The sequence below is a fragment of the Ixodes scapularis genome, unplaced genomic scaffold (genome assembly GCF_016920785.2).
Source record: "Ixodes scapularis isolate PalLabHiFi unplaced genomic scaffold, ASM1692078v2 PGA_scaffold4__175_contigs__length_147842914, whole genome shotgun sequence".
NCBI classification, from domain to species: domain Eukaryota; kingdom Metazoa; phylum Arthropoda; class Arachnida; order Ixodida; family Ixodidae; genus Ixodes; species Ixodes scapularis.
In genome coordinates, this window is record NW_024609879.1 from 77,543,552 (window position 1) to 77,555,914 (window position 12,363).

At 46.7% G+C, this 12,363-nt stretch overlaps 1 protein-coding gene across 1 annotated transcript in view; it reads left to right on the forward strand.

The window, feature by feature from the left end:
• The first annotated feature begins 10,552 nt into the window (after nt 1-10,552).
• The window catches only part of LOC8029407 (17-beta-hydroxysteroid dehydrogenase type 6), a 39,762-nt gene continuing 37,951 nt past the window's right edge, over nt 10,553-12,363 (forward strand). Inside the window, exon 1 of the mRNA XM_029978507.4 lies at nt 10,553-10,965. Within this exon, the coding sequence (XP_029834367.2) occupies nt 10,755-10,965 (211 nt within the window). The 5' untranslated portion in view covers nt 10,553-10,754. The remainder of the gene's footprint in view (nt 10,966-12,363) is intronic.

A 12,363-nucleotide genomic window follows, 5' to 3' on the forward strand; every position in this document is an offset into this window, starting at 1 on the left:
TGACCAGTTTCTGTAATTTGCTTTGCAAAAAAAATACTAGCTTTGGGATAACATAATGTGCCGTGGTGTGTTCTATGTGCCGTTATAATTTAATTGGGCAGGCGACAACGTGAATGCAGAGGTCCGGGAAACAATTCATGCGTGCTTCTTTATCGTCGCTGTAGGAGACGGATGGTCCTTCAACGCAATTACTTGTGATGTCTCATAGCTCTGTCAGACGGACAACTAAACTGACATTTACGCTAAAAGCCTTGGGGATTTTAAAATGACATGCACGAGCAACCATTTGCTGGGGCTTTAACTTACGCAAGGACATCGCGCTGGCACGTCGGCGACGCAACCTCATCTCGGGGGAAGCTCTCCTGTCGCCCGAGGGAGGGTCATTTAGCTCCGAACAATGCAACATGCACGCTCAACTGTCTAGTACCTGCCAAGTACAAATGCTGACGCGTTCCGTATTCCTGTCTTCGGACGATCGGTCTGGAGCAGAGCCACGCTACTCCGGCCTATCGCGTCCCGTCGACAGCACTCCGTTTACTAGGGAGTTTTAGTAGACCGTGTTCCCCCCTCTGCTAGCCCTCCGCTAGCCCTCCGCTACGAAGAAACCGCCACTACGCCTTCGCGCCGAAGGCCTTGGCTGTAGAGTTCCGGCTAGCGGAGGGGGTTAGCGGAGGGGAAAACACGGTCTACTAAAACCCCCTACTGTTAACACATTTTCCGTTACAATGAGTAGCAGTAAACGTTCCGGCACGTACAAAGCGGCTAAGTCGCGTAGCTACACTTCGGCGCAGCGGCTCCTCGGGATTTTCGGCATCACTGCGAGACCTTTTTTATACGCTTTGCCAACGGCTAGGACGCGTAATATGTCATGTCGAGGGTTCTCGGGATATATATGTCCCTTCGGAAGAAACCAAAAAATCTTGAAAAATCAGGAATCGGGTAGATTTAAAAGAGCCAGAAGTATCGGTGCCAGACTACTTCAGCAAGCAACGTGGCAATCGAGGATCGAGATTAACCATTTTTAACGCAGTGGAGCGTCACGCGTGAACAGCCAATTCCGTGCCGCAGCGGCGATGGGTTTCTTTTTCTGAGATTTTCTTTTTTCGTTAAGTCATTATTTTGGTTCAAACGGCTTTCTCTATTAGACGCAGTGGGCACAAACACGTCGGAATCAACCATCCGCTCGTTTGTTCGTTGTTCTTTTTCGAAAAAAAAAACAAACACCTTTGCCTTTTCTTAATCTATATAATTATAGTTCAGTTCACAGTCTTTATAGTTTTTACTACATAAGCTTCACACAAGTGCGCATATGTAGGAGTTTTTATTGTTTTTTTTTTGTTATTTACTTATACAATTTCAGTGATCCTGTGCAAAAATTCATTTGTGACCGTATGAATAAACATTTGACACTCTTTTGTGTCATTTTCTGATGTGTTTCATGTTTTGTCTACTTTGATTATTTAATTGTCTCTTACAAAATAAAGTCTTTCCCTCCTCTGAACCCGGTTCAGCTCATTTATTTTGTTTCTGATCAGCTGTTGAGCTTGAATTATGATAAGTTACAAGAGAAGTTGTATTGATTAGCTCCTATACTAATAACCTTTTTTCTAATCATTAATATTATAACTCAAACAGCTAAGCAAATATTTTGAATTTATGAGATTAAAAAAAAAAATTTAAAAGAAAACATCTTGCTTTGAAAAGACAGGCGCTTTGGTTGTCGCCGCTAAAGTTTGAACCAAGCGCATAGTCTCCACTTCCCGTTTAGAACCTAAGCCGTGCTGGCTGTGCACAGCTTTTGCCTTCCGTTGACCGACAAAAATGGAGCCTCCGGGCCATGCGTGATCCACACCTTCCGTAACTGCACTGATCCTGGTAGGAAGCAAAGCCTAAAAAAATTAAATTTTCCGTACGCTGAAGTTGGTAGCACGGCAAGAAAGTATTCTTTGGAGTTGAGCAAATTGTGTTTCTGACGTAGAAAATATGGTCGGTTAGCGCTGGACTTGTGCTATCATACAATGTTTCACTAGAACCACGCAGTTTGTGCATTCCATCCAATATCACGTAACCACAACCAGCCCCCCTCCCCCCCCCCCCCCCCCCCTCCTGTCCCGCCCCCTTTCCCTACAAAGCGAGGCTGAGAGGAAGGTCAGGAGGTAGTTTCGAGGAATCAGGGAGAAAATGTACGATTGTGCCTTGCATTTTGCGGCTAATAGGCATTTGTCATTTAGGGGAAAACGCGAGAACTTATTTTATTCCGTTTGCTATTGGCTATAGAGTCTGGGTTAATTTATGTTTTAAGGCGAAAGCCTTACTTGTCTCATTACGCGAAAAGGCGTCGGCGTTGTGCCCGAAAGATGGCCATAAAAGTACGCCATCAAGCACGCGCCGCTCAAGATCAAAACGGACGCGCCTCAGAAATAAGACACAAAGAGAAATACGGCAACGCATGTGCTTCGTCACGGAAGCCGGCGGGGACACCGCGCCTGCGCGGTGGGGTAGCGCGACGTCACCGACCGAGCGCCGTGGGAAAAAGGAAGACGTGGTGCGCTGCTTGTAGGAATGCGCTGCGCGTAGGAATGCTTTCGTATTCGTACGAGTAAGCAGTCTTAAGTGTCTTCGGTGTGTTTTATTTCTCCCGCCAGAGGTATTCGATTAACAGAAATAACGTGATTTCCTTCTTCTGAGAGAAACAGATAGGGATCGCTCAATGTTCTAGACAAGGTTGCGTTATTATCCATGGACCTCAAGGTGAATGGACTTGAGGACTCTTTGTATTTGTGCCGTCCTCTACAAAATCACAGTCTGAGGTAAGGTCAGCATGAATACATTATTTGCTTCATCAAGTCCGCCAGATCATTTTCAAGCACACTATGAATGAACTTGGAACAGTAAAGTGGTCTTTGCTATAGTTCAATCCATCAACTCGAGGCACCACAGTGCATCCAGTTTTCAAAATAAAAACACGCCTGAGTTGATGGTGCGGCAAAATTTTCAAGATACTCTTACTTTGCACGAGCACTTCTGGAGACATAAGCTGAAGACACTCTTTCGTGGCACAGCCGAAGTCTAACCTGCGGCCGCAGCTGCCGTTCAAATTTCTGCAAAGAAAGGTATGGCTTAGAAATTGTGATGTATTCCACTCTGTGAACGTTGTTGGCCAGCGAAACTGTAGACCACCACTACATATGATTCACCAAAAGACACACAAAAGCACTTCATCAAATGTTTATTTGATGAAGTGTTTGTGTGAACTGCGAATATCAGAGTGATCACCCAGAAATCAGTGGTGATTTCTGGGCGATCACTCTGATATTCACAAATGGGGTCTGTTACCACTTTGGTGGGATTCTTTGCTGAAGTTAAATATATACATATAACGCTATACATATATAAAAGCTGCTGATTTTATGTATGTAAGCAATGTCGCCACCCGACTCGAGAGGGAGAAGTCCCCTTGTTCTCGAATGTATCTTCCTTATTACATGTTTTGACGTCTTTCCTTATCAAAAGGCATACCGAAGAGACGGAGTGTATACGCATTTCCATACAATGAAGCGCTTTTCGATGCAATTTAGTTCCCGCACACGGATACCAAAAATGCGTGGAGCCCTAGCCATACAGACACGTTTTCGCTAGCCTCACGTTCAAGATGCAAGATCTGGAGAGTACATGTTCACCTTTCATTTTAGGGAGTTAAAATATTTCCTATATAGTCGTTGTGGGAAGGACGCGAGAGTAAAAGGGGCGAATATCTAGGCTCCATAAAGGGCTGTCCACACAGGAGACGCTTTCTCCGTGCGCAGTCCTTGCTGAAAGGAAGCGAAGCTTCTCCGTTTGCTTTGGTACATTTTTTTTTTCTTTTTCGGGCGGTAAGTCTTTTTTTCTAGCGTCTTTAGATAAAAACCTGGAGCCTGCTCATGGCGTAGGGCTGGACGTAGGCGCTCACAGACTCTGCTGGGACTGCCGGCTGCCGTTAAAGGCATACTGAACCGGGATTTGGATTTTTAGAAATAAGGCTGTAGAACCCAAAACATCAGTCATGCGTCCATATCTCAAACGGATGGCCGTACTTTTGGAAAAGAAGGGCGCGATCAAGCGAGATCTTTGCCGCTATTTTCCTCCGGAAGAATTTTAGAATGAGGGGAAGCGGCCTTGCTTCTCTCCTCCTCGCTTCAGTTCACCAGCTCGACGGGGACATAGCAAGGAGGAGAGGGAATGAGAATGGTGACGTGACTTGTCTCGTCGGCCGTGCTCATAAACGCACTTCCAAAATATATATATTGTGACGATGAAGAAGACGACGCTCCGGCAGTGGCGTGCGCAACTATCGCGCACTAGGCCCACGCGCTAGGCCCTGCCGCCATTAAATGATTCGGCTTCATTATGTGAGCATCCTTGTCTTCTCCTGCCGGCCCCGCATCTCCGTAACATTTGGTGGAGGTGCGGGGTACCGATCATCCCGTTCACCCCCATCAACCTTGACGCCGTCTGTGGAAGCGCTCCGGCGCATCTGACTGATCTCCAGGCCACAGCCCCCCAACACAGCCCCCGCCTCAATGATGCCATAAAGACAGGACGACATGAAGTGACAGACGTAAGCGAGGAACCATTAAGAGTGTTACGTGATGACTTGAGGACGCGACTGCGAGACGATGATTGTGACGACTGAGAGCTACGAGAATTTACGATCCCCTGCCCCGTCCCCAGCCCAATCTTGTGAAGGCATGACGAATGTTCCCCAGCCCGGACAGTGTCGTCGCGGGGCTGTGACTGGTGCTTCGGTCGGTAATGCTGCTAGAGCGTCTTCCGGTCATGGAACTGCGACAGGTTCTCATATTTCGCGGCAGGCAGCAGTGCCTCGTTCATCTGTCTTCATCAGTTTCTGTTTTGATTGCGTGCATATTTTTCTTGCGTGTTCTTCATTCATCGGCCGGGTCGTCCTCTTCCAAGGAGGGGGTAATGTGACGATGAAGAAGACGACGCTGCGGCAGTGGTGTGCGCTACTATCGCGCACTAGGCCCACGGGCTAGGCCCTGCCGCCATTAAATGAGTCGGCTTCATTATGTGAGCATCCTTGTCTTCTCCTGCCGGCCCCGCATCTCCGTAACAATATATATATATATATATATATATATATATATATGACATCTTGGGGCTAAGTAGGCTGTAGGCGTATTTTTATAAAAGTAGATGCCACCAATATATATATGACATATATGCCATCTCCTGACGAAGCCGAGCCTCTCGGCGAAACTGTCGTAATACATGCAATAAACTCCTAGCATAGCAACTCTGCAAGTACGGATCTCTGACTTGTTATATATATATATATACACGAACTCAACTCTCCTACGTCACGCCGCGGTGGTGGCGCGCCGGACACACTTCCGGTCTGGGGCGGTGGGCAGAAGTCGCCGCATACTCGCCGTGCCAGACATGCATTCCTGTGTTCCTTTGGAAGAAACGAAACAAAAAACCTCCCTTCTCGTCAAAATGCTGCGACGGGGGTTGTACCAAGAGAGTCTGGAAAGGTTTGACGATCAGTTTTCATGTGTTTTTGTCCCCCCCGTTCGTCCAAGGACGTGGATAGTAGCCGTGAAAAGGGCGAACCAGACGCTGTCGAACTACGATTGCGTGTGAGGGCAACACTTTGTGGTCGCCAGATGTGTTTGCTTTGTTCCAACATGAACGAGAAAAAACCGCCAAGTTGTCCGGACCACCCACGGGTTCCCCCAGTGCGTCTTCAAATTCACACGGCCGCCTGATCGTTCGAACTTTCGTCTGCTCTTTCAAACTTGTCTGCTTTTTGTCGTCTGCTCGTTCAAACAAAAGCGGCCCGTCGACCGAACTTTGACCCGGTGATTGCAATAAGAAGGAATTGCAGGCCTCAAAAGACTTAAGTAGGCTCGGTGTAAACAGTAGATACAAGATGTTGATCATTGGTACCGGTGCCCATCACCGATTTGTTACGCTTGGTCTGTTCCCACTTCCGATTTCCAGCATCGACGTCGATCATCGCCGTTGCCTTCTACACTTTTGCAGCACGAGCGACGTCGCGACCGAAAATAGCTAGAAGAATCTCATCATGGTTTTGGCTTCCATTCTGCGGCGTTCATGCGAATGAATCGCCGCACGTCAAATTATTTACGGAAAGTTTAGCGGCATAACGAGCCTTGATAATTTCGCTCAGGCGTTTAAAGTGGTAAGACATTGCGATGAGGACGTAGAATCGACAATTCCAACGCGAAAAAGAGTATGCAGACTCACACAGACGCCGACAACGTGACATTCGAATGGTTTGTGGACGCGGGACGCGGTGCTTCTTGCCCGCACTCCATTGCGCATCCGTTCGAACTGTCGTCTGCTCTTTCAAACATGGCTGCTTTTTGTCGTCAGCTCGTTCAAACGACAGCGGCCCGTAAACCAAACGTTGACCCGGTAATTGCGATAAGAGCTAAGAACAGGCCTCAAAACACCTTTGAAGGTTGGTTGGGGTGAGTAGGCTAAGTGTAAACAGATACAAGACGATGTTGATCATTGTTACCAGTGGCCATCACCGACTTGTAATGCCCGATTCTACTTGCGGTTCTAGGTATCGACGTCCACCATATCAGCTACGGTCCACACTTTTGCAGTCCGAGCGACGTCGCGACTGAAAATAGCGAGCAGAATCTCATCGTGGGAGTCAGGCTTTAGCGCCCATTCTGCGGCGTCCACGTGAAATGAATCGCCGCACGTCACATTATTCACGCAAAGTTTTTCCTCGTTAGTTTTGCTGAAGCCGCTCAAGTAGTCAGACATTGTTAGGAGGACGTAGAATAAACAATTCCAACGCGAAAACGAGCACGGGGACTCCCACCGACGCCGACAACAACGCAATTCATTGGTTTGTTTATGGGCGACGGCGGGCTTTTTGCCCACCATCTACCGCGCATGCGAGGCGCCGGTGGCGTCCGCTAGGGGCGCTCCGGTTTGTTTGTAAACATGAGTTGGTGTATATATATATACATATATGGCGATCTGTTAGAGATATTGTTGTATGAGTAATGTTTTTGGGTTTTGCATAATCCCGCCTATCCGTCGAGCCTCATTTTGTGAGCTCGAAATTTCGGTTCAGTATTCCTTTAAGGCGTCGACTGTTGATGTCACACCCAACCTCCAGAAAAAAAAAAAGGGCAGAGGACGACAGCAATGAGGCGAGGAGGAAAGGCCTGCTGTTTGCGTGATTGATGTCTTTAACGAAAACGTACGCGTGTTCTAACACGTTTATAATTTCTCTTCCGTATTTTTTTAGCATTGTTTTTTTGTTGTTTTGCACAGCTGGAAGCTAGTCCTCCGTGGAGTGCTCTTAATACCTTTGTCGGACGGGCAACTAAAAGGACTTTTACGCCAAAGGCTTTTACGATTTTCAAATGACCTATAAGCTCTGCCGTGCAAGACAACCCTAGTACATGTCATTTAGACGATGCTTCCAGCGACTGAAGTCTCGTAGCTCTTTCAGTCGCATAAATCACGTTCACGTCAGAAAAATACCATTTTGGCGATATAAATTATTTTTATCTGATCTCTTGAGCAACCAAAATATTAAAAAAGGCAAAATGACGAAATCAGTCGAGTGATAAAAAAAAAGTTCATTTAAACCCCAAGCAAAGTAGTTTTGTGGCAATTAGCGGCAACCCTAAGCGTCTCCCGCCCACTTAGTCCTAACGCAGCTCAGTGCTCCCGCTCCTTTGCGTGCTTTTGCTACGCTTTTGTTCTGTTCGGTTTGGCGTCGTGCTCGCGCTTGAGCTCCATCGCACGCCTCGGAGGTCCTCCAGCCGATCCTCCCACAGTTGTATCAGCGCCCAGGTTGCCTCAACGCCCCAAAGGAAGCACGGCGACCCCTTCCTTTTCGCTCGTCCGTCGTTTGACATATCGCACTACGCGAAGGTGAGATACAGAAATATGTATGTACCAAAAATATTGAATATGTGCAGTACATCAACGTTTTAAAACCCAAGACGTAATGGAATTAATTCTTTGTCTAATCCTTACACAAAGAAAGATATAGGACCACCGACGGTTTAATAGATTCTTTTCCCTAACAGACATGTCACGTCTGTCCAACCTTCCCACACTTATTCAACTACAAAAATAGCTCGGTTAAAATTTCTGTATTCTCTTTATTTTCATAGATTGGGCATTCAGCCACAAAGTTATATTTCACAACTTGACACGCGCTCGACAAGGCATCGTCATTTCCTAGCCTTAACCCCCATATTTGCAAGAACTAATCTGTAAAAAATTTTTCTTCCCAGAACCATTGAAGATTGGAATAAGTTGACAAACGAAGCCTTCGAAACTGAAATATCTTTTTTGACGTATCTTTAATACTAGCAGCGTTATCACATTACAACCTATTCTCGTTTGCTGCTGTTGTTTTTTGCTTTTTGAAATTTATGTTTTTTGCTTTTTAAAATTTATGTTTTTAGAGCGCAGCTCTTAGGCACCCGTTTCCGGCCTGAGCGACGTCGCCGTTGGCGTAACCAAGGTCACTCCAAGGTCACGTGACCCACAAGGTCAGCTCAAGGTCACATGACCCCCAAGGCCGCGTGACCCCTCCTCCAGGGTCACGTGACTCCCCAAGTCACGTGACCCGCCTCCCGAGGTCACGTGACCCCCCTCCCCCCGAAGTCAAGTGACGCCCCCCGAGGTCACGCGACCCCCTCCCCCCGTCGGCGTCGGCGTAACCACGAGTAACCCTCGCAACCCTCGTGAGGGTTACGAGGGTTACTCTCACGAAGGTTACCTTCACGAAGATCACGAGGGCTACGAGGGTTAGTTGCCCTCAAAAGAGTTACCCTCACGAGGGTTATTAGAGTTACCCTCACGAGGGTTATGAGAGTTACCCTCACGAGGGTCACGAGAGTTACCTTCACGAGGGTCACGAGAGTTACCCTCACAAGGGTTACTAGGGTTACCCTCACGAGGGTCACAATGGTTTCCCAGGTCACGTGATCCCCCCTCCCAAGGTCACGTGACCCCTCCCTCCGAGGCCGCGTGACCCCGTTGACTTCATCGCCACTAATGACGTCATCTGTGACGTCACTGATGACGTCACCGCCATCCGCATCGTCATCGTCATCATCACTGATGACGTCATCAGTGACGTCATCAGTAACGTCACTGATGACGTCATGGGCATCGGCATCGTCACGTGACCCCCCGTGATGTCACGTGACACCCCACGGTCACGTGACCCCCCAAAGTCACTTGACCCACCCCTCAGTACCCTTCCCTCCTCCTCCTCAAGAGCTGCACTCTAATTCGGTGTTACAGGAACTTGTAAACGGCTTTCTTTTTTTTTATGGGGGGCAGTCTGGTCCCAAACTGCAATTTGTTTTATTTGTTTATGCGTACATTTGAAAACCTCTGTTATAAAGTGTTGTTTATGCTCTATGATAAATTGTATAATGCAGCCTTACATTATATGTACGCGTTTGTGTTCATGTGTTTTGCCGTATGTATTACTATTATATTTATTATGTATGCTATCCCTCCTGCTTGAGCCCATGTGGGGCCTGCAGTATATGTAAATTAATAAGTAAAATAAAAAAGCGGAAAAGGGGAAACACAGTTTTTAATACACTATTAGAGGGTGATAAAATATAAAGCAGAGAAATATAAGTTAGATATCTGCGGTTGTAAGGAAAATCGAAGTGCAGAAGCGGACGTTGCGACCAGTGGGACGACGAGGCCTAGAGAACTATTAGTATAGAGAGAGGTCTGTACAGAATATACGTGAAGCACGCTCTTTTTCGATAATAAAAATGGGAACGCATTGACGCTAGATATCAGTGGGATCTTTTATTTCAATTCGATTCTCTAGTGTAGGCCGCTGCTAACGAGAGCACGCCTTTGACAGCCGTATAGGAGTTGTGGGGAACTGAGGTTCACGAAAAGGGACCTTTACGCTAAACGCCATTTTAGTTGCCTTCTTCAACTGCTTAAATGACATTTACAATAAACGTCCTTTGGCGTGAAGGTCATTTTAGGTTCCCGTCTGATAGTGGAATAACACACGAAATGGAGACAGAAAAATAAGCACAAAGTTTGTTTCGTCTCACGCCTTTTACAACGAAGACCGCCGCGACCGATAAGAGAAGGCGAACCTCGGATATCGCTGCTTTCCGTTGAACCAGGTATCACGAGATAGTCAGGTACTACAACCAAATGTGAGCTAATGCTATCGGCACTGCGTCACACCACGTTTGGGTTGACGGTCCGCAGCCGAAGCTCGGATCCGAACAAGCGGCACCGAAAATTCATTTTTCACCACGTTCGTTGCCTATGTGCGTTAGCCATGACCGACTAAATCAATCACGCGCAGTGAATGCGCCGCGATCAGGGGAATTTTAACTCGCGTGATTGGCTTCACCCGATTTAGCAAACCTACAAAGGCAACGAGTGGCGTCGCGTTACACATCACAAGCCGCCGGCTTAACGTCGTCGGTTCTTTGCCGCTCATTTGCGCTATGGGAGCTAATCTTCTACCTATTTTATCCGTCCGCGTAACGCACGACGTAGCTCGATCTACGCGCCTCAAATAACGTCACGCGCGAGTGCACAGCTTAATCTCCGTCTCACGGGGAGACAATTTCTACCCGACGCCCCTTTCTGCATCGCCGCCTTCGGATACCGGTTCTCAGCGCCGGAGAGAGAGGAGCCCTCGTGAAGCGGAAAGAATCATAAGTGGTCTTTTCCCGACAGAAATGTGCATGTGTACGACGCTTCTTCTGTTTGCGCTTGTGGCAGCTGCGTCCGGCGCGGTCCGCTACTACGTGCCCGTGCTGTCGCTGCTCGCTGAGGCGTTCGGAACCCTTGTGCTGGTGGGATGGGGCTGTCAGAAGTCGGCCGCATTTATTCGTCGACGACTTTTTGGACGGATTCTGGACAGTGCGGGGAAGGCCGTGCTCATTACAGGTACTCGATTCAGTATGAAAAACGGTATAATGTGTTTGTATGCCTTGCCTGTCCGGGGCGGGTGCACAACGTATCTTTTCTGACCTGGGGACGACACCAGTGGGGTGCTAGAGGCTACACTCGCTTCGCATTTTTCGTGCTGGTGGTAGTCACCATCAGTCAAATAGTTTTCTGCTCGCGGTGCTTAGTACACAGTGAAGTTTCAACTACTTGACAAATTATGTTTTTTTTTAATATAAAAATAGCTACTGTGGTGTTTTCACCAGATACCTTTACTTTCCTATGTTTTATCCGCACATACCAGCATTCCGCACGAATGCACGCCGAAAGAAAAATGAACATGCAAGTTGGTTAACTAACTTTTCATAACTACAACTTTTTCAGTTCATTAATTTTCGCAGTTTTCGATTTATCGTTATTTACTGAACTTTTAGGGATGTCCCGTAATCAGCCCGTCGGCCTTAAGAAGAGTACGTGCCCCTTTTGTCGTGAATATGCATTCTAACGTAACTAACAAACACATAAAACTGCTCAATTGAACCTTCACAAAATATGATGCGAACAAATAAACTGGTGCGCGAGAAAATTTTTAATAAGAACACCGGGTCTGGGTACAGAACATCAGAGAAAGTGTGATCTGTGACATGAACGAATGCAAAAATCAGGTGTATCTCGACGATACATTTTCCCGGTAAGTTTAATACCAGCGGCTAAAAGACACTTCTCGTTTCGTGGAAAGTGAGAGGATATTGTGGTCCCGTTCGCTATCAACCCGAGATTGCGACGTCTTTTTAGAGGGATATCACCTTGATATATGTTTATATTCCCCCAAAAAACATTCATACTCTGAGTTCTCAGTTGTTGGGGAAGAAATGAACGTATTCACCCTGTTCGTCTCCGAAAATTGTGAGTATAGCAGGGTGTCTATAATAATAAGGTCCGCATTAATGAGACATCGAAACGCGAGTGCTTTTTCTCGGTGCTGTGAATAAAGGTCAACATGATTTAAACCATAATTGATATCATAATTTAAATCGTGATTTAAATATGTCCAGTTTTACCTATGATGATTTAAGTGAAACCTTCCGCACTCAAATAGTCCCAAAACTATTTTTTTTTTATTTATCACATCTCTATCATTTCACGCTTTCGATGTGCATTTGTTTTGTACTCGGGTCGAAAAATCGTCGGGCAGAAAATATTTATTTAAAGCTGAACACTAGCGCAAAATGGTGGTTTTAGCAAATGGAGCGTTGAGCGTGATTTTTGCCTTCCATTCCGCTCGCCAGCTAGGTCACGTCCCATAGCAACAAACTAAGCACAGAAACAAAACCTGAGAAAAGTAATATCGTATTGAAATGAAGCCAAAACTTGAAAGAAAAAGAACAATAAAAAACT